The 22,261-nt window shown below is 44.9% G+C and overlaps 2 protein-coding genes across 4 annotated transcripts in view; both read left to right on the forward strand.

The window, feature by feature from the left end:
• The window catches only part of LOC141048082 (plastin-3), a 133,200-nt gene that overhangs the window by 80,238 nt on the left and 30,701 nt on the right, over window positions 1-22,261 (forward strand). For 2 of the 3 annotated variants that reach the window (XM_073543461.1, XM_073543462.1), the window contains exons 5-10: window positions 514-643; window positions 7,126-7,258; window positions 7,436-7,517; window positions 8,717-8,882; window positions 11,484-11,626; window positions 21,892-21,918. In XM_073543461.1, the coding sequence (XP_073399562.1) occupies window positions 514-643; window positions 7,126-7,258; window positions 7,436-7,517; window positions 8,717-8,882; window positions 11,484-11,626; window positions 21,892-21,918 (681 nt within the window). The remainder of the gene's footprint in view (window positions 1-513; window positions 644-7,125; window positions 7,259-7,435; window positions 7,518-8,716; window positions 8,883-11,483; window positions 11,627-21,891; window positions 21,919-22,261) is intronic. The other variant, XM_073543463.1, reaches the window with a different exon arrangement.
• The window catches only part of LOC141048083 (plastin-3-like), a 320,243-nt gene that overhangs the window by 80,207 nt on the left and 217,775 nt on the right, over window positions 1-22,261 (forward strand). The window lies entirely within an intron of this gene.

The following is a 22,261-nucleotide window of genomic DNA, read 5'->3' on the forward strand; positions in this document are numbered from 1 at the left end:
AAAATACAGATACGGTTAAAAGGGTTACCTGGTTCGCAAACCATTTTTATTTCAAATATATTCTGTTAACAAATTCTGGATTGTAGGGTGTACATTAATCAGGGTGTGTGAGAGATGGGGAGCATGAGAAGTGGAAAATAATGAAGGAAGGACGTATGTTATGTTGTGATGTCGAAGAGCAGAATTTGTTATCTGTTGTCTACATTTTGTACATATGTGACTTATGAAGCCTATATCGTTGTTAACTAGAGCTTTTGTACTTGTGTCCATTGGGGAATTTAAGAAATACTTTGTGTACTTAAAATGCTTTTACTATTAAAAGAACAAGTAGCAGACATGCTGCAGATTTTGGCCTTGGGCACTTAATCCTTTTGGATGGAATAAGTGTCGGAGCCTAAAGTCATATAGCAGTTGATGTAATATCCATTAGTCCCTAATAATACAGTAAGCTATGCAGCTTTCACTTTTAAGCTTAAAGTTAAATCCTCTCATCCATATTTTTTTTCCCTGCAGCTTGTACAAGAGTTGAAAAGTAGTGACATTGCCAAAACCTTTCGAAAAGCAATCAACCGCAAAGAGGGAATTTGTGCCATCGGAGGCACCTCGGAGCTGTCTAGTGAGGGCACCCAGCATTCATATTCAGGTATGTGTATAGTCATGTAAGTTTTTCGGCTAGAAATACTGATCTACTCATAACATTCCCCAGTAAACCCCCCCCCCCCCCCCAATCCATTATAAACTGTGAGCAATTTAAAGCGGAACGGCAAACAATAAGTAGTAGTTCGGAAATTATTTAAGATTCTGACAAGTGTGTTAATTAAACTGAAGTGTGTGCAATTGCCGAGCAGTCGGCTATTCTGCCAGTGGATGACCCAGCTGGATCACCTCAGGTGTTAGGAGGTTAAGCAGTGCAAACCATAATGGGGCACAAGGATTCTTGTGGTAAAGTTCATCTTTCCCCCTTCTACACTTAAATGGCGTTTCAGCACGTGAGTGTAGTGATGAGATCTTATGCCCATAGTACAGATTGTAACCATGCTTGATGATCCTCCTGGAATAATTGGGAGGCTCTTGTAAGTAGAAGAGACTGTCTGGACTCTTAGATGACTTGGTTAATTTCCAAAGCACTGCTTCCTGAATGATTTCTGTGTGAGACCATGAGATCATGATTTAGCATCAGACGCTGCCACAGAGTCAAGACACACAATAAGGTGACAAGAATGGGGTCTGAAGAGGATCTCCTGAAAATTGTCATTATTAGGTTTTAAAAATTTCCCCAGACCTGATTTCTTTCTAAGCAGAATTGGCATGTAATTCATTATGGCAGTGCATAGACTGTACAGGCTACATCAGAGGAAAATTCCTCTAAACTTACATGTTATGGACTGTATACTTTTTGGAGGTCTGCAGAGGCACATTGAGTGGTCAACGTTCAATATGAGATAGATATCAGCTGACTAAGGGTCCCGTTTCACATAGCGACACACTGGCGATCCCGTCAATGATACGACCTGTAGGGATCGCTGGTGTGTCGCTAAATGATCGCTAGTAAGTAGAGTTGAGCGATACCGTCCGATACTTCAAAGTATCGGATCGGAATGGATCGGCCGATCTTTAAAAAAAAAGTATCGGTATCGCCGATTCCGATACCGGAAGTCCCATTCAAGTCTATGGGACTTCCGGTATCGGAATAAGAAAAAACCTGTTTTTGCCTTGTACAGCCTCTCTGGGGTCTGTACGGGCCTTTCGGGGGGCTGTGCCGGCCTGCCAGGGGGTCTGTGCAGGCTCCGGTGGTCTGTGCCGGCCTGCCGGGGGGCTGTGCCGGCCTGTTGGGGGGCTGTGCAGGCATCGTCCGATGGGACTACAAGTCCCATCGGGCGATGCCTGCTACCATGACAGTGATTGACACATTAGCCAATGATGGGACAGTAGTAGTCCCATCATCCGGCTAATGTGTTAAATGTTAAAAAAAAAAAAAATACTACATATATGCTACATACATGCTACATGCTACATACATGCTACATGCTACATACATGCTACATGCTACATACATGCTACATGCTACATACATGCTACATGCTACATACATGCTACATACATGCTACATACATGCTACATACATGCTACATACATGCTACATACATGCTACATACATGCTACATACATGCTACATACATGCTACCTACATGCTACCTACATGCTACCTACATGCTACCTACATGCTACCTACATGCTACATGCTACCTACATGCTACATGCTACCTGCTACCTACATGCTACCTGCTACCTACATGCTACCTGCTACCTACATGCTACCTGCTACCTACATGCTACCTGCTACCTACATGCTACCTGCTACCTACATGCTACCTGCTACCTACATGCTACCTGCTACCTACATGCTACCTGCTACCTACATGCTACCTGCTACCTACATGCTACATGCTACCTACATGCTACATGCTACCTACATGCTACATGCTACCTACATGCTACATGCTACCTACATGCTACATGCTACCTACATGCTACATGCTACCTACATGCTACCTGCTACCTACATGCTACCTACATGCTACATGCTACCTACATGCTACATGCTACCTACATGCTACATGCTACCTACATGCTACATGCTACCTACATGCTACATGCTACCTGCTAGCTACATGCTACCTACATGCTACCTACATGCTACCTACATGCTACCTACATGCTAGCTACATGCTAGCTACATGCTACCTACATGCTACCTACATGCTACCTACATGCTACATGCTACCTATATACTACATATATACTACATTCATACAATACATACATAGACATACAGTACATATAACATAGAGTAACATACTTACCAATACTTGTCACATTGTTCCCCGAAGCCATTGTCTTTTCCGGAATAAATATTAACATAACAAACCACAAAAATACTCACCCACGATCCGAAGCAGTCCACGAGTGTGTCCCACGACGATCTTGGGTAGAGAACTGCAGCATCAGATGATGCTGCCGTTCTCTACGGGCTGCAGGAATCCAATGACGGAAGGTAGGTATCCTTCCGCACTGTATTCCTCTGCCACTTAAAGTGAGACTAGGGACTTTTTTTTTTTTTTAAGTGGCAGAGGAATACAGTGCGGAAGGATACCTACCTTCCGTCATTGGATTCCTGCAGCCCGTAGAGAACGGCAGCATCATCTGATGCTGCAGTTCTCTACCCAAGATCGTCGTGGGACACACTCGTGGACTGCTTCGGATCGTGGGTGAGTATTTTTGTGGTTTGTTATGTTAATATTTATTCCGGAAAAGACAATGGCTTCGGGGAACAATGTGACAAGTATTGGTAAGTATGTTACTCTGTTATATGTACTGTATGTCTATGTATGTATTGTATGAATGTATTGTATGTATGTAGTATATATGTGGTATGTATGTAGCATGTAGTATGTATGTAGTATGTATGTAGCATGCATGTAGCATGCAGTATGTATGTAGCATGTAGTATGTATGTATGTAGCATGCATGTAGTATGTATGTAGTATGTAGTATGTATGTGGTATGTATGTAGCATGCATGTAGTATATATGTGGTATGTATGTAGCATGTAGTATGTATGTGGTATGTATGTAGCATGTAGTATGTATGTGGTATGTATGTAGCATGTAGTATGTATGTAGTATGTATGTAGTATGTATGTAGCATGCATGTAGTATGTATGTAGTATGTATGTAGCATGCATGTAGTATATATGTAGTATGTATGTAGCATGTAGTATGTATGTAGTGTGTGTTTTTTTTTTTTTTTTTTTTTTTTTTTTTAACATTTAACACATTAGCCGGATGATGGGAGTACTACTGTCCCATCATTGGCTAATGTGTCAATCACTGTCATGGTAGCAGGCATCGCCAGATGGGACTTGTAGTCCCATCGGACGATGCTTGCACAGCCCCCCGGACATCAGCACAGCCCCCCGGCAGGCCGGCACAGCCCCCCGGCAGGCCGGCACAGCCCCCCGGCAGGCCGGCACAGCCCCCCGGCAGGCCGGCACAGCCCCCCGGCAGGCCGGCACAGCCCCCCGGCAGGCCGGCACAGCCCCCCGGCAGGCCGGTACAGACCCCCACAGGGTGCACAGACCACCGGCAGGCCGGCACAGCCCCCCGGCAGGCCGGTACCGACCCCGGGCAGTCCACACAGCCCCCCGGCAGGCCGGCAGAGACCCCCGGAAGGCCCGAAATGACGGCGCATGATGATGCGCACATACCGCGCATCATGATGACGTCAGGCCGTCAATCAACTTTGAACTTCCGATTCCGATGCCGAATTCCGATATTGAAAAAATATCGGAAGTCGGTATCGGAATTCCAATACAGCAAGTATCGGCCGATACCCGATACTTGCGGTATCGGAATGCTCAACACTACTAGTAAGATGTCAAACAGGCAGATGTTGTGAGTTCATTTTCCCCTTCACTACTGAGGCCCGAGGAACTCCCTCTTCTGGTGAACAAAGGTAGTGAGCCTGATTGTCAAACACTTGGGGCTTATGATTGTGACTGGCTGAGTGGAGTTAGTGACTGGATATAAGGCTGCCGACGCCCTTCTGGCCTGCGGGTGATTTCTCTGTGGACTTCTAGGAAACCAGTCTGATTCCTGCTCATCTAAAGCTAAGATTTCTGCTTTGCCTTTTTGCATTAGTGTTTTGTTTTCCTTGCTTTTCTGGATTCTGCCACTCCCTGCTGGGGTGAGCTGAATCTCCTTTTGCCTGTTGCTCTGTCTTCAGAATATTCCTGAGTACTGACATAGCCTCTTTTGAAGCCTAGCGTCTTCAGGGGCTTTTTTACTGTCAGTTGGTTGGCTCTTATTTTCATAGGGTTTTTTCACGGATTGCAGACAGAAGCCTTCCTGTCCTTTCCTATCTAAGCTAGCTTGGGCCACACTTTGCTCAGTCTATCTTTCTGTCTGTGTTTTGTTCTTTCTTCTTGCTTCACCGTCATTATATGTGGGGGGCTGCCTTTTGCTTTGGGGTCTGCTCTGGGGCAGTTTAGATTTCCCTTTCTGTCTTTAGGCTATGTAGTCCTCCGGCTGTGATCGAGGGGCCTAGGGCATCTTAGGAGCCCCCCACGGCTACTACTAGTTGTGTTGATAGGTTCAGGGATCTGCAATCCGATAGCTGCCAACTTCTCTGGTTTTCTGGACTTAGCTAGCATTTCTATTTTTGAGTCACCGTAGGAGGCAATCATAACAGGCAGATCTCTTCAGCGACACCGCAACGATCCGGCGATCCATATAACGACCTCGGCGGTCGTTGGTACCTTGTCACACAGCAGCTATTCTGAACGATTCCAGCCTGTCCCTGACTTCTGCGTCGCCAACGAGTGGCTCGATGAAAAATGGCTCAGGACATTCGAGCATGATCAGCGATAGCCAGCGGGGGTGGCCGGTCGCAGCTATGTGTCACATGTTGCAAGATCGCTGTTGCATCACAAAATCGGTGACGCATTAGCGGTCTCGCTATGTGAGACGGGGCCTTAATACTTGTGCCAGACGTTGAAGTGACCCTGATGCACCAGAACTAGCACATGTTCATACTTTGTGTATTGTGGATGTATGAAAGTGCAGTTCTTTCCCATTTAAGTGAAAGTTGCAGTATTTAGGGTCACAGTTCAATGGACAGAGCAGTACAAATTCTAGTGCTAATTTCCTTAGACGATCCTTGGTTTTGCAAGTAGTTGACCATCTTAAGGGTTAAACTGATAATTCATGTGTTTTTATGGCTACTAATGACACACTGCAGCAGGGTAGGTGTGCCTGTTACCCCCTAAGTATAATACTAAAAGTTGGCTATAAATATCTTCCTCCTGCTCCGATGTCTATAAACCCATTTAATAAATTCACACGTCAGCATAAAACCAGTAGGATTTATATGAATTGTAGACATTAAAACGACTAACCTATGTGTCCATGAGGAAGCGTGCAGGCAATGAATTCTGGCCTGCCGATGGTTCCTCTCTAGCACATGATAGTCAATAAAAGAGGATGAGTGAGGTGACCACCCCATTGATTATCCAATTCATGAACTAGTCTCCTTGATCAGTAGTAGTTGGATGAAATGTATTCTTGTTTCCTAACGATCCTTATTGATGTGCTCCGGCCGCCTGCAACTGTCCAAAATCGACACGTGCACAAGAAGCAGTGACCTCACAGGATACAGAGGTCCAGTGTGGACAAATTATCTTTCAATTCGTGATGAGTGAACATGCTTGGATCAGGTGTTTTTGGAGTATCTTCGGTTGCTAACAGTGTCTTCGGCTTGCTCAAAAAAATGTTCAAGTTCCCTCAGCTGTTAAACAGCTGCAACACATGCATGGAATGCCTAATAAACAGGCAATCCTTGCATGTTTTGTGACTGTCGAATAGCTTTGGGGACTTCGACATGCTCAAAAAAACATGTTTAAGACCGTGTTAGCAACTTGAGTGTGCTCGGATAACGCCTTATCCGAGCATATTCGCTTCTCACTACTTTCAATAAAGTTTTGCTTTTCTTTATCCGGGATGAGTGGGTACACTTCCTTGTTTACCTTAGATCGCACAATGTTCAAAGCGATTGGTCTGTTTTGCATATTGTGAGACTCGTGGTGTAAATGCTGAAGTGGAGCAGGCATGATGGGGGGCCATTTAAGAAATTAAGTGTATTTGCACAACCTGATGTGGGGGGGAAGCACAACTTTTCAAAATGCGTCGCATGGTAGTTTGTCCACTCTGGTCCACAGTAGCTTAAGGTGACAAGAATGATGGCGTTTCTTGTGGACTGAGTTGCAACCGGCCAGAGCACTGTGTATGCATGAATTATTAGGAAACAAGCATCCCACTACTACCGATCCTGAAGACAGTTTTTATCAGTTAGATTTAGTGGCCAACATGGTGGTTGCCGCACACATCCTCTTTCATTGACTGTCATGGATCCAAGAAACCACCAGACGGATTGAGTTTGGTGACTGACTGTTATTGCCTGGTTGTCCTCGTTGACTAATAACTTGTTTTTTTTCCCTTTTGGCATCTTAAGCATTCATGACCAATATTAAAGTCCCTGTTTGAAATGCATTTTATCGTTTTGTTTTAGAGGAGGAAAAGTATGCCTTTGTCAACTGGATAAATAAGGCATTGGAGAATGATCCAGACTGCAAGCATGTTTTGCCCATGAATCCAAACACCAATGATTTATTCCGGGCTTTAGCAGATGGCATTGTCCTGTGGTAAGTGGTGCTGAAGATCTGGCCACTGACACACCTGAGAACTTTTTCTGGCGGATCTGCACTCTGTATTGGGTTTCATATACAAAACTGGCTTTGGCCAAAACGAGTTGCTCCTTGGGGTTTCTCAGAATAGTTTTAAGACTTCGTAATAAAATGATTACCTTTTTTATTTTCCAGTAAAATGATTAACCTGTCTGTACCGGACACTATTGATGAAAGGGCCATCAACAAGAAGAAACTGACTCCCTTCACTATTCAGGTGAGTCACAAAGAGGATTTAATATGTGCACACAGGCCTTCTGAGTCAGAAGCTTTCATGTCTGTCCTCACCGCCGCATAAATCCATGAGCACTAGGTTATATTCTACATCTGAAGCTGTGATTTCCATGTTTCTTCTCAGTATAGTGATTATTGAAATTATTTCGGTCTCGTTAAGTGATGGCATATGTCTAGGATATTATCATTCTTTTTTGATCGTTGGTGGTCAGGGACTCCTCAGCAAAATTGAGAATTCGGTGCTGCACCCTTTTCCTGTCTATTACCTGCACAGCAGCGCTCCCAGTCACCAAGATGACCTGTAGCTGGCCCCATCCACCAGAATTGGAGCAGCAGTGTGGAGTCAGTGTTGCGGCCTTATATTCTTTAGGATGGGTGGGAGGTTCAAATCTAATGGTCATAAAGTGATGCCATCTGCCAGCCATATATTGCCACACTAAGAAATCCTGTAAAATGATCAACTACTGCCATCCAGCAGCCTCTGATAAAGAGAGATTAGGAGTTTACGGCATCCCGTGTGGTTTTTTTTTTTTTTTTTTTGCGTTCAATATATTCGGTAATCTTCCCATAGTGTTGGCTCTAGGAAGCGGCATAGCGTAGCACAATTTTAAATGGTTATTTTCATGAACAGAAATGGTTAAAATTGCAAAGTACTTGTCAAAAAAATCAACAAACAAGTTGTAATTTTTTTGTTGGTATAAATATTCTGTTTTCAAAAATGGAGGGATTTATGATTTCCCTTGCTTAGATTGCTGCGGTAGCTGATAATTTATCAGCAGAGGACAGTTTCCTAGGCACAGAGTACAGTTCTTACAAGCTCTTTCCAATAGAGCATGTAAGCGCTGCCCTAAAAGGTGCCTGGCTTTAGTTATACAGCCATGTTTCCAGTGCCCTTTTGATGCTGTAGAGGTGAAGCTGCATCTGATCGCTGGGTTGTTCAGGGCACAATTCGGGCCAGGGGTCTGACGACAAAACTGTCATTGAAGCGCGAGGCAGCAAAGTACTGCTCTTTTGCGGCAGTGGTTGAGGAAACCCCCTTAGATAGCAGGACTAAACCTTTTCCTACATGTAAATTAAATTTACGGTAATCTTGTCGTTGTCCAATCAAAGTTCAAGAAGATGAGAAATAAAGTTTTGGTTATTAGTCTTGTATATACACTTTATCTTTTTACTGTTTAATAGGAAAATCTGAATTTGGCATTAAACTCTGCCTCTGCCATTGGCTGCCATGTGGTCAACATTGGAGCAGAAGATCTTAAGGCTGGAAAACCTCACCTAGTGTTGGGGCTTCTGTGGCAGATTATAAAGATTGGATTGTTTGCAGACATTGAGCTCAGTAGAAATGAAGGTAAAAGACCATGTGTTTTTCTTTGTTTTGTTTTAAATGGGTTGTCCAGTACTTTAATACTGATGGCCTATCCCTAGGATAGGTCAATCAATATCAGACGGTGTGGGTGGGACAACCAGCAGCCTAGTTGACCAGCTGTTCTCAGTGCCACCATCTGGCTGTGCTTAGTAGCACAGCGAAAGAGCACATCTCCCTGAGCTGCATTGTGGCTATGGCCGGGTACTACACACCTGCCCCTAGTCAAGTGATTAAGAGTGAATCTGTAGTACCTCGCTGCAGCCACTAGACGGTTCACAGAGCTGTGCTCTTCTGCTCTGCAACAAAGAACATCAGAGATGTTCCGAGAACAGCTGATTGGTGCTAGGTGTCGCATCTCTACCCATTTTTGATTTTGATGGCCTATTTTCAGGATATCCAACCAATAATTATCCTGTGGTTTGGTGATAACGTTATCAGTGGGAGTCTGACTGAGACTCTTGATGAGTGTGGATCGTGAATGATCACACAGGTGATCCTGGTCCCCAATTGGGATTTCAGTAAGGAGACTTCCATGTAGATAGGGGCTAAGTGTTTTTAGTGCAGTTTATTCCTTTATTTTAAACTTTACAAGCAAAGCCACTAAAAGAGGATTAAAAATCCTCCAAAAATTCAAGAATTAATATATCTATAAAAGGGCAGCAGTGCTTACTTGCCTAGGTCTCAGAACTAATGCACTGTCGGGATGGAGCAAACCCATGTAGTACAGATGGCATCACTAATGGGCTATAAGCCGGACACTGTGCATTACCTGTGTGTGACCAGCAACCTACACAAGCCACTTTTGTGCAATCTAATAAGCAATTGCCCCCTCCATGAATTGGTAGGTTGAGTGGTTCTCATCAGTATTTTGCTCCTGTGTTGATGCCATTTTATTACATTGGGTTTGCTGCATCCTGTGCATTAGTTCTGAGATTTCGGCAGGTAAATACTGCTGCCCTTTTTTGCTGTATTCTTTATTAGTCTTTGTGATATATTACAGTGTTTCCCCGAAAGTAAGACCCTGTCTTACATTAATTTTACCCCAAAAAGTCCCACCCTGTCTTACTTTCGGGGGAGGTCTTACATTAGCCGAAAAAAAATGAAAATTTCTTTTTAACCAATAAATTAACATTTATTAACATGCTGTTATACCCCATAACAGTGCCGTATCCCACTGCACACAGCCCCACACCCCATAACAGTGCCGTATCCCACTGCACACAGCCCCACACCCCATAACAGTGCCGTATCCCACTGCACACAGCCCCATACCCTATACAGTACATGTTTCCCTACTTGGTTTTTAAATGCTGGACGTTTTCCTCTGCGGTGCGGCTGTGGGTGCGGAAGGCCTGTGCTGCAGGGAACGCTGTGCCAATCAGCAGGGAAACAGCGGTGACGTGGGGCTGGGGCGGCCAATTACAGCCCGAGCTGCTGGACCAATCAGTGCTCGAGCCGGGGGCCGGCGGTGACGTGGGGAACAGGGGCGGCCAATGAGCTGTTGAGCTGGGCGGATTGCGGGGTTAACACGGCGAGTTAACCCCATGAGCGCTGGACCCGCCCAGCTGCACCTGAGGACACCTCTGGAGCCTGGGGACCCAATGGGGGACAGCGGCGGCCCAAAGGTAAGGGCCTTACATTTCACAGCGGCCCCCAACCCTGCCTTACATTCGGGGGAGGCCTTACATTGAAGGACCCCCCCGTAACCCCCACCCTGTCTTACTTTCGGGGGGGTCCTACTTTCGGGGAAACACGATACTTCTCCACCGGATAGTTGATAGCGTACTGATTGGTGTGGGACTGACCTGTATGCACAGCTAACGCCCTATTTAAGGGGGCATTTTAAAGCCACACTTTCAGGATTTGTGAGGGTCCTACTGGTCAGACCACAAGCAATCAGCAAGTTGTCGCCTACCTGTGAACAGGTGATGACTTGCAGAGATAGAAATAATCCTTTACCAATTGAGCTGTAATTAATATTTCAGTAATTTCACTCTAGGAATTGAGGTCATTAATATCAGCCAAAACATTGTAGCAATAGTATACGCAATATATTGCTGTTTTACTGCGAGTAACTGGTTTTGTGATGGGCACTGCTGAAGCTTATTGAAAACTTGTAACTGCAGCAATTCACAGTAATGCCCTGTGGTTTTTTTTTTTTTTTTTTTTAATGATTCTGGACTGTTTTGCGTTTGCAGCAAAAACCCAAAGTGTCAGCAGGGGAAAAAACGCTGAATAAAATATCTTAAATTTATTTTTTGCTTATATATTTGTACATTTATACTTTCCTAAAAAACGCTTTGGTTCAAATCTGCACTATAAAAATAAGCAGCATATGCGTGAAATGTCATTCACTGTACAGGTACTGCAAAAAGTCCAAAATGTGAGCAAGTCCTTAGCCGTAATCTTGTCCATGATTTAGATTAGCTCATGGCTTCTTTCTGCTGTTACATTTTATATTACTGTATTGGAGCATTCTTTAGTAAATAGTTTTTTGCGATTTTAAGTGGTCGGAGCACTATATAAAACTTAAGTTAATCTTTATGGTTCCTTTCATTGCAACCCTTCACTGATCCGTTCCAGCCTTGGCTGCGTTACTTCGTGATGGAGAAACGCTGGAAGACCTGATGAAATTATCCCCAGAAGAACTGCTCCTGAGATGGGCCAACTTCCATCTGGAGAACGCGGGCTGGCAGAAAATCAATAACTTCAGCACTGATATTAAGGTAGGACCAACATGGACATTGATAAATGATACATGAATAATGTATTGTGTGTCTGCCTTTCATCCGTACACAGGATTGTTAATGACTCCTCATTACATTCGTGTTGTACTGCATGCCTCTAAATCTATACTCATCCTCAGTGTCTCCTTAATCGTTTAGTTGCCAAAAATCAATTGTCCTCTACATGAGAAGCCTAAATGTAAGGGGATGGTCTGAGCCATGTTTAACTGGTTTCCATTATTGGTATTGTTTCACTCTCTCTAGGGTCTGCCGTATGTCTCACACTTGCCTAGTAATGTAGATTAACTTTTGGGTTGCAAATTAGCAACTTTTGACAAATTAAAAGGATACTTAAGCTTTATAGCAATTATCTGACCTAATGGCATCAATGCATGCTTCATAAAAGGGGTTCAGTTAAAAGCAATAAAAATGGTATTTAAAGGGGTTTTCCAGCCTAAGGTCTGCAGTCACTCTGTACAATTCTGTGCACTTTGAGAATTCTTAAATGCTGTGATTGGGTGAGCGTGTGGATTCTCCGGTGCAGACGGACTCGTGACCACAAGTATGTGATTTGCACACTTTCGGCCACACTCCAACTAGACATGTTCGACCTTGCTCAATACACTTGCATTAAGCAAGCATGTATGCAAATCATATACTTGTGGTCTGCCAGTCTAAACTGGAGAATCCTTACAGCATGCAGTGCACGTGATGTGAGGACTCAAGTTTGCAGTCATAGTGACTGCAGACTTGTACCCAAATGCTGGACAACCCCTTTATGCTTATCTTAGTAGTTTATGTAATGCACCTCTAAAAGGTGCCCTGGTCTTCGGTACAAGGTCCTTTTCCAGTTTGTAGAAGACAAACAGCCCTTCCAGCTTTGATTCATGATCAGAGTTGTGTGAAAACGGCGCTGTGAGGCCAACCCCCATATCTTCCCTTTTTCGTAGTCTGTGATAGAAATGCGGCAGCGTGACTTTTGAAATAGTTAGCGGATTCCTTTCACACCCTGTTAAAGTCATGTGCTGACAGTGTCTTGTTCTAGACAACCACCGAAATAGGGCCTGTCTGGACCTCAGGGTGGGGACAGGGCTTGCAGCTGAAGATTAAAGCATCATTTAGACATATATTGGTAAATTGCATAATCTTATATAATTAAGATGACTATTTAGGGTAATCTACCGTGTGTACATGAGGCATTAAACCGTTTTGGCCATCGTATGACTTTTTTCCTGCGTTTTTACTCTTCAGGCTTGATATTCAATGTTCAGTTGTCTCTGAGCTACTGGGTGGCGACTAGCTGTTATGTTTCTCAAAGATAGTACATCCTGCTGTGAGGGAATCCAGCTCTCCTGTCACTATACAGTCATATGTAAAAGTTTGGGCACCCCTATTAATGTTAACCTTTTTTCTTTATAACAATTTTGGTTTTTGCAACAGGTATTTCAGTTTCATATATCTAATAACTGATGGACTCAGTTAGATTTCTGGATTCAAATGAGGTTTATTGTACTAACAGAAAATGTGCAATCTGCATTTAAACAAAATTTGACCGGTGCAAAAGTATGGGCACCCTTATCATTTTCTTGATTTGAACACTCCTAACTACTTTTTACTGACTTCCTGAAGCACTAAATTGGTTTTGTAACCTCATTGAGCTTTGAACTTCATAGCCAGGTGTATCAAATCATGAGAAAAGGTATTTAAGGTGGCCACTTGCAAGTAGTTCTCCTATTTGATTCTCCTATGAAGAGTGGCATCATGGGCTCCTCAAAACAACTCTCAAATGATCTGAAAACAAAGATTATTCAACATAGCTTTTCAGGGGAAGGATACAAAAAGTTGTCTCAGAGATTTAACCTGTCAGTTTCCACTGTGAGGAACATAGTAAGGAAATGGAAGAACACAGGTACAGTTCTTGTTAAGCCCAGAAGTGGCAGGCCAAGAAAAATATCAGAAAGGCAGAGAAGAAGAATGGTGAGAACAGTCAAGGACAATCCACAGACCACCTCCAAAGACCTGCAGCATCATCTTGCTGCAGATGGTGTCACTGTGCATCGGTCAATAATACAGCGCACTTTGCACAAGGAGAAGCTGTATGGGAGAGTGATGCGAAAGAAGCCGTTTGTGCAAGCACGCCACAAACAGTCGCCTGAGGTATGCAAAAGCACATTTGGACAAGCCAGTTACATTTTGGAAGAAGGTCCTGTGAACTGATGAAACAAAGATTGAGTTGTTTGGTCACACAAAAAGGCGTTATGCATGCGCTGTATTGTTGACCGATGCACAGTGACACCATCTGCAGCAAGATGATGCTGCAGGTCTTTGGAGGTGGTCTGTGGATTGTCCTTGACTGTTCTCACCATTCTTCTTCTCTGCCTTTCTGATATTTTTCTCGGCCTGGCACTTCTGGGCTTAACAAGAACTGTACCTGTGTTCTTCCATTTCCTTACTATGTTCCTCACAGTGGAAACTGACAGGTTAAATCTCTGAGACAACTTTTTGTATCCTTCCCCTGAAAAGCTATGTTGAATAATCTTTGTTTTCAGATCATTTGAGAGTTGTTTTGAGGAGCCCATGATGCCACTCTTCATAGGAGAATCAAATAGGAGAACTACTTGCAAGTGGCCACTTTAAATACCTTTTCTCATGATTTGATACACCTGGCTATGAAGTTCAAAGCTCAATGAGGTTACAAAACCAATTTAGTGCTTCAGGAAGTCAGTAAAAAGTAGTTAGGAGTGTTCAAATCAAGAAAATGATAAGGGTGCCCATACTTTTGCACCGGTCAAATTTTGTTTAAATGCAGATTGCACATTTTCTGTTTGTACAATAAACCTCATTTGAATCCAGAAATCTAACTGTATCCATCAGTTATTAGATATATGAAACTGAAATACCTGTTGCAAAAACCAAAATTGTTATAAAGAAAAAAGGTTAACTTTTATAGGGGTGCCCAAACTTTTACATATGACTGTATGTGCTACATAGAATGTGGGGGGGAGAGATCTGTCTCATAAGTGGAGAAATAAGCATATTTCTTTAAGGTGCATTGCACAGTGTCTTAGAATTACATGTACTATTGATTTTTTGCAACGTTTGTTAAAGCCAAAGTGACCATGCAAGGTCATTTTAACGGCTTTTTCCAGGTCGCCACCTGACAGCACACTGGAGGACGTCCTTCTCACCCGTAGTGGGACAGGAAACCACAAGAGTTTAGAAGGATCCTCCCCTTGCCATCCCTCAGTGTTTTTCCTGTCCCACTGTGGATAGGAACGACGAGAGGAATATCCGACCGTTCCACGCAGATGGCAGGATCGGGGGGCCCAGCCTTTCCCTTCCTACTTGGAGAAATCTGCAGCTGACACCCGACAGAGGGTCCCTCAGCTTATCCATTGTAGTGCTGCTCCTGGACACCGGGTCGCTTCCTCCTGAAGGGGGCTCTCGACCCTGGACACTACCACCGCCAAACCGCCTCTGGGGAGTCCACTGAGCCCACAAGCCGACACCCGGCAGCAGATCATCGTGCTTCCCCCCCCCCCCCCCCTTTTCCCGGGGAACGCGGCACATCAAGAGAAGGCTGCCGAGCCCGGAGGCAGGGGGCCTCACTTCTGGCCGATGACGTGTCACAGACCGGTGGCGCCTCACTTCCGGCTGCCCCATCGAAGGCGGGGCCGCCATCAGAGCCGGGCGCGCGTCACAGACCGGGGACGTGTCACTTCCGGTCGCGTCGCCACTAAGCTACTTCTGGCAGCGACCGCCCGGCATCACAAACCGCAGCAGATATAGGCCCACCAGGGAGGTGGGCAGGCGTCCAGAGGAGCGGATCGACAGCGCACAACGGTGCGGTATGCAGACTCTTCTCCGGAGGGGCAGGACGAGGTACCCATCCCCACTTACATGCCTCTGTGTCTCCACAGTGGTCAGCAGGACGGCAGTATCCATCTCTACCAGGAACATGGAGGACCAGGCAAAGACTGAGACGGGAGCAGAGAGCCAGGGTCATGTGAGAAACCTCAAAAGAGGTCACTGCAGAGCCCGAAAAGATAGGCCCCACAGAACCTGTATTTTATATGTTCTAGGGGGGAACCTCCACCTCTGAGAGAAAGGAGCCTTAGCGGAAGGATAAGAAGTGTCCAGTTTGCTCTAAGAAGCTAAATGACACGTAGCAAAAGACCCTCTGCAACACATGTGCAAAGCGCATAGTGGTGGAGGAACAGGCTACATTCATGTCTAACATTAGAGCGATAATTAGGGAAGAAGTACAGGCCTCAGTATCCGGCCTAGCCACTTCCCAGACCCCGCAGGCGAACCCCCAGTTATCCAGGAAAAGGCAGAGTGGATCGGACATGTTTTCTGAAGACATTCTGTCTGAATCTGATGCAGAGGAGGAGGAGACCAGAGAACACCCAGAAAGGGGACGGAAATATCTGTTTTCGTCCAGGGATACGGACGAACTATTGGGGGCAGTGCGGCAGACTATGCAGATCGAGGAATCCCCTCCTACCCTCTCAATACAGGACGAAATGTTCGGAGGGTTACACTCCCAGACTTCGATGGTCTTCCCAGTAAACACCCACATACAGGCAATGATACTGGACGAATGGGAGGAGGCAGAGAAAAGATTAACTATCCCCAGAGACTTTAGGCTTCGCCTGCCATTTGACCCTGAGGAGGTCAAGTCTGGGAGGAGGTCCCGAAGATGGACATCCCAGTGGCAAAGGTATCAAAAAAGACGGCAATTCCATTCGAGGATTCCTCAAGCCTGAAGGAACCCCTAGATCAGAAAGCAGACCGACTCTTAAAAAGGGCCTGGGAAAGTTTGGCAGCGGTCATAAAAACGAATATAGCTGCGACATCAGTAGCACGCTCCATGCATCTATGGATAGATGATTTGGAGGAGCATTTGTCAGATAGAACCCCGAGGGAAACCATCCTGAAGTCCCTCCCCTTACTAAAGTTAGCTACTGGGTTTTTGGCCGACACCTCGGCAGAATCGGTTAGGTTCACGGCCAGAAGCCAGACCTTGTCCAGTACAGCCAGAAGGGCTATCTGGCTTAAGAGTTGGACAGGTGACATGCAGTCAAAAAATAAACTCCGCTCGGGGGGGGGGGGCAGGGTCTTCAGGCCCGTGCTCGATGATATCTTGGAGAAAGCATCAGATGGGAAAAAAAGGGGTTCCCTGAAGAGAAGCGTAAAAGATACCAGCCCTTCTGTAGACCCCATTACAACCAGAGAACGGACTACAGAGGGAAAGGGAAGTCGAGTCGATGGAGCTACACCAAAGGAGTCGAGGGTAGAAATAGGAACAGAGATGACATATTTTCCTGTCCAGCTCCCTGAAAAAAATGATGCCTCCAGAGTAGATTGCTCAAGTTGAGGGGGAAATGGCAGGTTGCCTCCAGCCCCTGGGTACTACAGGTCATTGTTCGGGGGCAGGGAGTTGAATTCTATCCTGTACCCCTGAGAAGATTCTTAGTGACCAGTTCTCGACTCAGTTCAGCTTCCCTCATGTGGTTGGACATTCAGGATCTCCTAGACATGGAAGCAATGCAAGAAAGCGGACGGCACCGCTGTTACCGTGCTAAGGTCCGTGGCTGGCAGCAGGCGGAGACCTCACATCCAGGACTCCCAGGTGCTTGACCTCGTAGCAAGACGAATGTAGTTTCCAAGAGAAAAAGGTCGCACTCAGCGGGATAATGATAAATGTTTATTGACACTGAATTACATGTCACGTCGGAGATGTGAAGGAGAGTGTGTCAAAAACACACACTCTCCTTCACATCTCCGACGTGACATGTAATTCAGTGTCAATAAACATTTATCATTATCCCGCTGAGTGCGACCTTTTTCTCTTGGAATAGACATGGAAGCAGTTACACCAGTACCTGCCCAGGAAGAAAGGAGAGGACTCTACTCGAGCCTCTTCGTTATAAAAAAAAACCCTCGGGGGAGACCAGAACCATAATAAACCTCAAACCCCTAAACAAATGGGTAACCTACAGACGCTTCAAAATGGAATCGATAAGATCCACGATTCCGCTCCTGGGGAAAGGGGTGGTAATGTGCATACTAGATCTAAACGTGTATTACCACGTCCCTATCTACCCAGATCACCAAAAGTACCTCAGGTTCACGGTCGAAAGGGACGGCAGGATATACCATTATCTGTTTCGCTGCCTACCCTTTGGCCTAGCATCAGCCTCAAGAATCTTCACAAAATTAATGATAGAGGTAGAGGCCTACCTAAGAGCCCGAAACATCACGGTGGTCCCGTATCTAGACGACTTCTTAACTATAGCCGATTCAGCAACCCAGCTCAGGGTCGACTGTCAGTCCTCAATCTCCACGCGGCAGAGTTTAGGATGGATCATAAATTGGTCAAAGTCAGATCTCATACCCAAGCCCAGAATAAAATTCTTGGGGGTCATGCTAGACTCAGAAAGGATGTCTTATCTACCAGCCAAAAAGCAGGCCATTATGCCGAAGAAGATTAGTCAGTTCTCAACGAACCGGGTATCGATCAGGGACACAATGAGAATCCTGGGGCTGATGATTTCGTGCATTTCCTGTGTCAGATGGAGTCGGTTCCACTCCTGTGACCTACAATGCAGTCCTAGCATCCTGGGACAGAAGGCAGAGCTCACTGGACAAGAAAATACTGTTAACCCCCCGAGCCAGAAGATCGCTATTGTGGTGGACTATTCCGATAAACCTAAAAACCGGTGTCTCATGGGTTCAGTCCCTGGAAGTTGTAGTGACAACGGATGCGAGTCTGTTCAGCTGGGGCGGACACGTCGCAGGAAAGTACTACCAGGGGCGATGGAGTCCGGAGGACAGCAACAGGTCCTCCAACGTCAGAACCACATGCGGTCTGGAAAGTATTGCTCGTCGCCAGGTCTCACGTGAAGAACAAAACATGTCAAAATACTGTCAGACAATAACACGACAGTAGCCTTTCTCCGCCACCAGGACGGACCAAGACACCCGACACTTCAGGCCTTAGCAGATCAGATCTTCATATGGGCAGAGAAGGAGGTCCTCTCCATCTCAGCTGTGCATCTGGAGGGCTCCAGGAACCAGATCGTGGACTTCCTCAGCAGAAGGATAACCGCAACAGACTGGGAGCTCAATGACGAAGTGTTCAGCAGCCTGTGGGACCGTTGGGGGACAACCAAGAATAGACCAGTTTGCGGACAAAGGGAATGCAAAAGTCAGGGCCTTATACTCTCTGGGAAATCTGACAGGGATAGATGCTCTATCACAGTCCTGGAGCAGGGGCCTGTTGTATGCCTTCCCTGCCCCTAGCCCTCATTCCACGGGTCCGCAGAAAAATCTGCAAGGACAAAGCCAGGGTCATATTAGTGGTCCCCTATTGGCCAAGAAGAAGTTGGTTTCCCCTGCTCAGGAAACTAGCGGGCGAGGAACCCATTCTCCTGCCAAGAAGAGAAAACCTCCTCCATCAGGGTCTGGTCCTACATCAAAGGCCGGAAGCTTTCCAGTTATCAGCCTGGATCCTGAGCGGCAGGTCCTAAGAGCAAGGGGTCTATCAGACGAAGTCATTTCTACCCTACAAGGAAATAGGAAACCCGTGACCGCAGCAATATAATAATAAAATCTGGAAAAAGTTCTGCAGTTTTTGGGGAGAGGCGACAGTCGGAACTGACCAACCCAACATCCCGAAGATACTTGACTTCTTGCAGGAAGGGTTCAAAAAGGGCCTTAGACCCAGCACTCTGAGAGTGCAGATCGCAGCCTTGAGCGTGTTTTATGACACAGCCCTATCATCACACCTGTGGATAGTCTGGTTCTCGAGAGCAGTGCAAAGGCTTAAACCCTCAATGCGCTATGTAAACAGCCATACCAGCTAGGGGCAGAGATAAATATTGGTAATCTCTATCTCAAAACAGCCTTTCTAGTGGCAGTTACATCAGCCTAGAGGTTAGAACTGCAGACCCAAGACCCCTACTTACAAGTGTTTAGTGACCGCTTAGTCCTTAGACTCGACCTGGCCTTCCTACCCAAAGTTATCTCAAACACAAGCATGAATCAGGAAGTAGTACTCCCTTCTTTTTTCCAGTCTCCCAAGAATAGCAGGGAAGAAGCCTACCATAACTTGGATGTAAGGGAAACTGTACTTGGGTATCTGGACGCAACCAGACCCTGGAGGCAGGACCGCAATTTTTGTCCAATATAGAGGCTCTAATAAGGGGAAGAAGGTGTCAAAATCAACAATAGCAAGGTGGATTAGAGCCACTATTAGCATGGCCTATAGAGCACAAGGTCAGATTCCCCCGGGGAGCCTGAGAGCCCACTCAACTAGTGCCATGGCCGCATCATGGGCAGAAAAGGGGGGAGCCTCAGCAGGACACATCTGCAGAGCAGCGTCTTGGGCAAGTCTTAGTACTTTCTCAAAGCACTATAAACTAAACGTAGCATCCACACAGCTAGCATTTGGGAGAAAGATACTCCATGCAGTAGTCCCGCCCTAGGACCAATATACTTTGGTACTACTCCAGTGTGCTGTCAGGTGGTGACCTGGAAAGCGGTAATTAGACCTACCGGTAACTGTGTTTCCAGGAATCCATCCTGACAGCACTGTTAGATCTCTTCCTATGACACTTTCCATACAACTGTGGTGTAACATGTGTAGGAAGAATGTTGGTTTAAATAGTCTGTTTGCATCCATCCTGATGTGTTACTTTGGGAAAACACTGAGGGATGGCAAGGGGAGGATCCTTATAAACTCTCGTGGGTTCCTGTCCCACTACGGATGAGAAGGACGTCCTCCAGTGTGCTGTCAGGATGGATTCCTGGAAACACAATTACTGGTAGGTCTAATTACCGTTTTTTACCTCGACAACCCCTTTTCATAGTCATACTATGGCCTAAAATACAAATAAGAACAAGTTACACAATAGCCATTCTAGTTGGTAGAAATTAATTACCAGTCGGGGAGAAGTGACGAGGGTCCCAGCATAATCGGTTACAAAGCGGTCCCAAACTTTATTCACTTACATAGGATGTCACTGATTTCGTGAGTATTTATGAGCAGAAACTGCTGCTAAATTCTGCTAGTATCCTGAATGTGTGAACATGTGCTTTAATTGATTTAAAAGCTGGCGCTAATTTTATATCTGCTCGATTTTTATACCAAACCTAATACAATAGGAAATTGATAAATCCTTTGCGGAAACTGAAGATTTGTAATCCAGGTTGTTGTGAGGACATTTATGGCTAACGGAAAGGCTTGTGATTTATTGCTTTATCGCTTGCATGGTGACATACATGGATAAGTGTCTCTAATCGTGGAGAATCAGTCTCAAGTAGATAACGTATTATACTTAGTCCAACAGTGCAATAAAGTGCCTTCATTTCTATCTTTATGATGCTTTATTAAAGGGGTTTACACTTTTTTTTCTTTAAATTATTTAAATGCATGCATTTAGAGCTAAAAATCAATTTTGCAATGGGGTTCATTAAAATCTTTTCCTCTGCATTGCACATCTATTCGTGGCTGTAGAACGAGTTGACTGAAAACCTGTGTGAGCTCATTCTCATTAAAGGGGTATTCCCATCTCCAAGATCCTTTCCCAAAATGTAGTAGGTGTAGTAATAAAAAGAAATAACTTTTTTAATTAGAAATGTAGCATAGTTTTTCTGGTTGGCTGTCTCTTTCCTCATGGTCAGGCATTGCAGGACCCTTGGTATCCATGGTTACGACCTCTGATATAGTGACCGCTAGATGCTAATGGTCATAACCATGGATATACCTAAGGTCCTGTAATGCCTGCTCATGAGGATAGAGACATAGCCAATCAGAAAAACTATACTTAATTTCTGATTAGAGGTATTTACTATTACAACCTCTACATATTGGGTTAGAATCTTAAAGATGGAAATGCCCCTTTTAAAAGATGGGAGCATTTGTAATTTTCTTTTTCTTTTTTCTGAACACTTGACCATAGACATCATCAAAGTTTATTGTGCAGTGAAACTGAGGGTCAGGTAAAGGGAAAACTGCAAAATTTCTAATGAAAACAAATGGCAAAAATAATTTTCTGCCTTAAATACATCCATTTACGGAAAAAAATTGTCACTAATTTTGGATAACCGTTTTTTAAGGCAAACGTTTGCTACATTGACTTGAGTATCAGCTAATATTTCCTCCATTACAGTGTTGTAGAAGTTGTCTAATTATTTCTGTCTTCCCTTGAATGCTTCATATGGATTCTTGCTTCTCTCTTCTGCTCCTCTACCTTCAGCTCACTGACTTTGGTAATTCTGTGAAGGTATATTGTTTACATCACGTATATGGCCGAAATGTTTTACTCTTATTGCAAGTGTAAAAGACCCTTATGTCACTGTACATGTAACTCTTCCAGAACCCCATATGCAGTGGCATAATGTCCTGTAACTCCATGTGAAATTAGTAAATTTCCCAAAAATTTGATTGAAAGTATTCGAATTGCTGTGAAAATACACCTATTATGATCTGAGGCTTCCAGAAAGCGCATTATAAATTGCTGCTTTTTATATATATATTTTTGTGACCATGTGGGACCCACATGGTCACATACATCGCCCCACTAGAAGCATGTCTGCTTCAGTGCTGGAAGATTCAAAAACCCACCG

The sequence above is a fragment of the Dendrobates tinctorius genome, unplaced genomic scaffold (assembly GCF_039654945.1).
Source record: "Dendrobates tinctorius isolate UK_male_01 unplaced genomic scaffold, ASM3965494v1 ptg000133l, whole genome shotgun sequence".
Classification (NCBI taxonomy): Eukaryota; Metazoa; Chordata; class Amphibia; order Anura; family Dendrobatidae; genus Dendrobates; species Dendrobates tinctorius.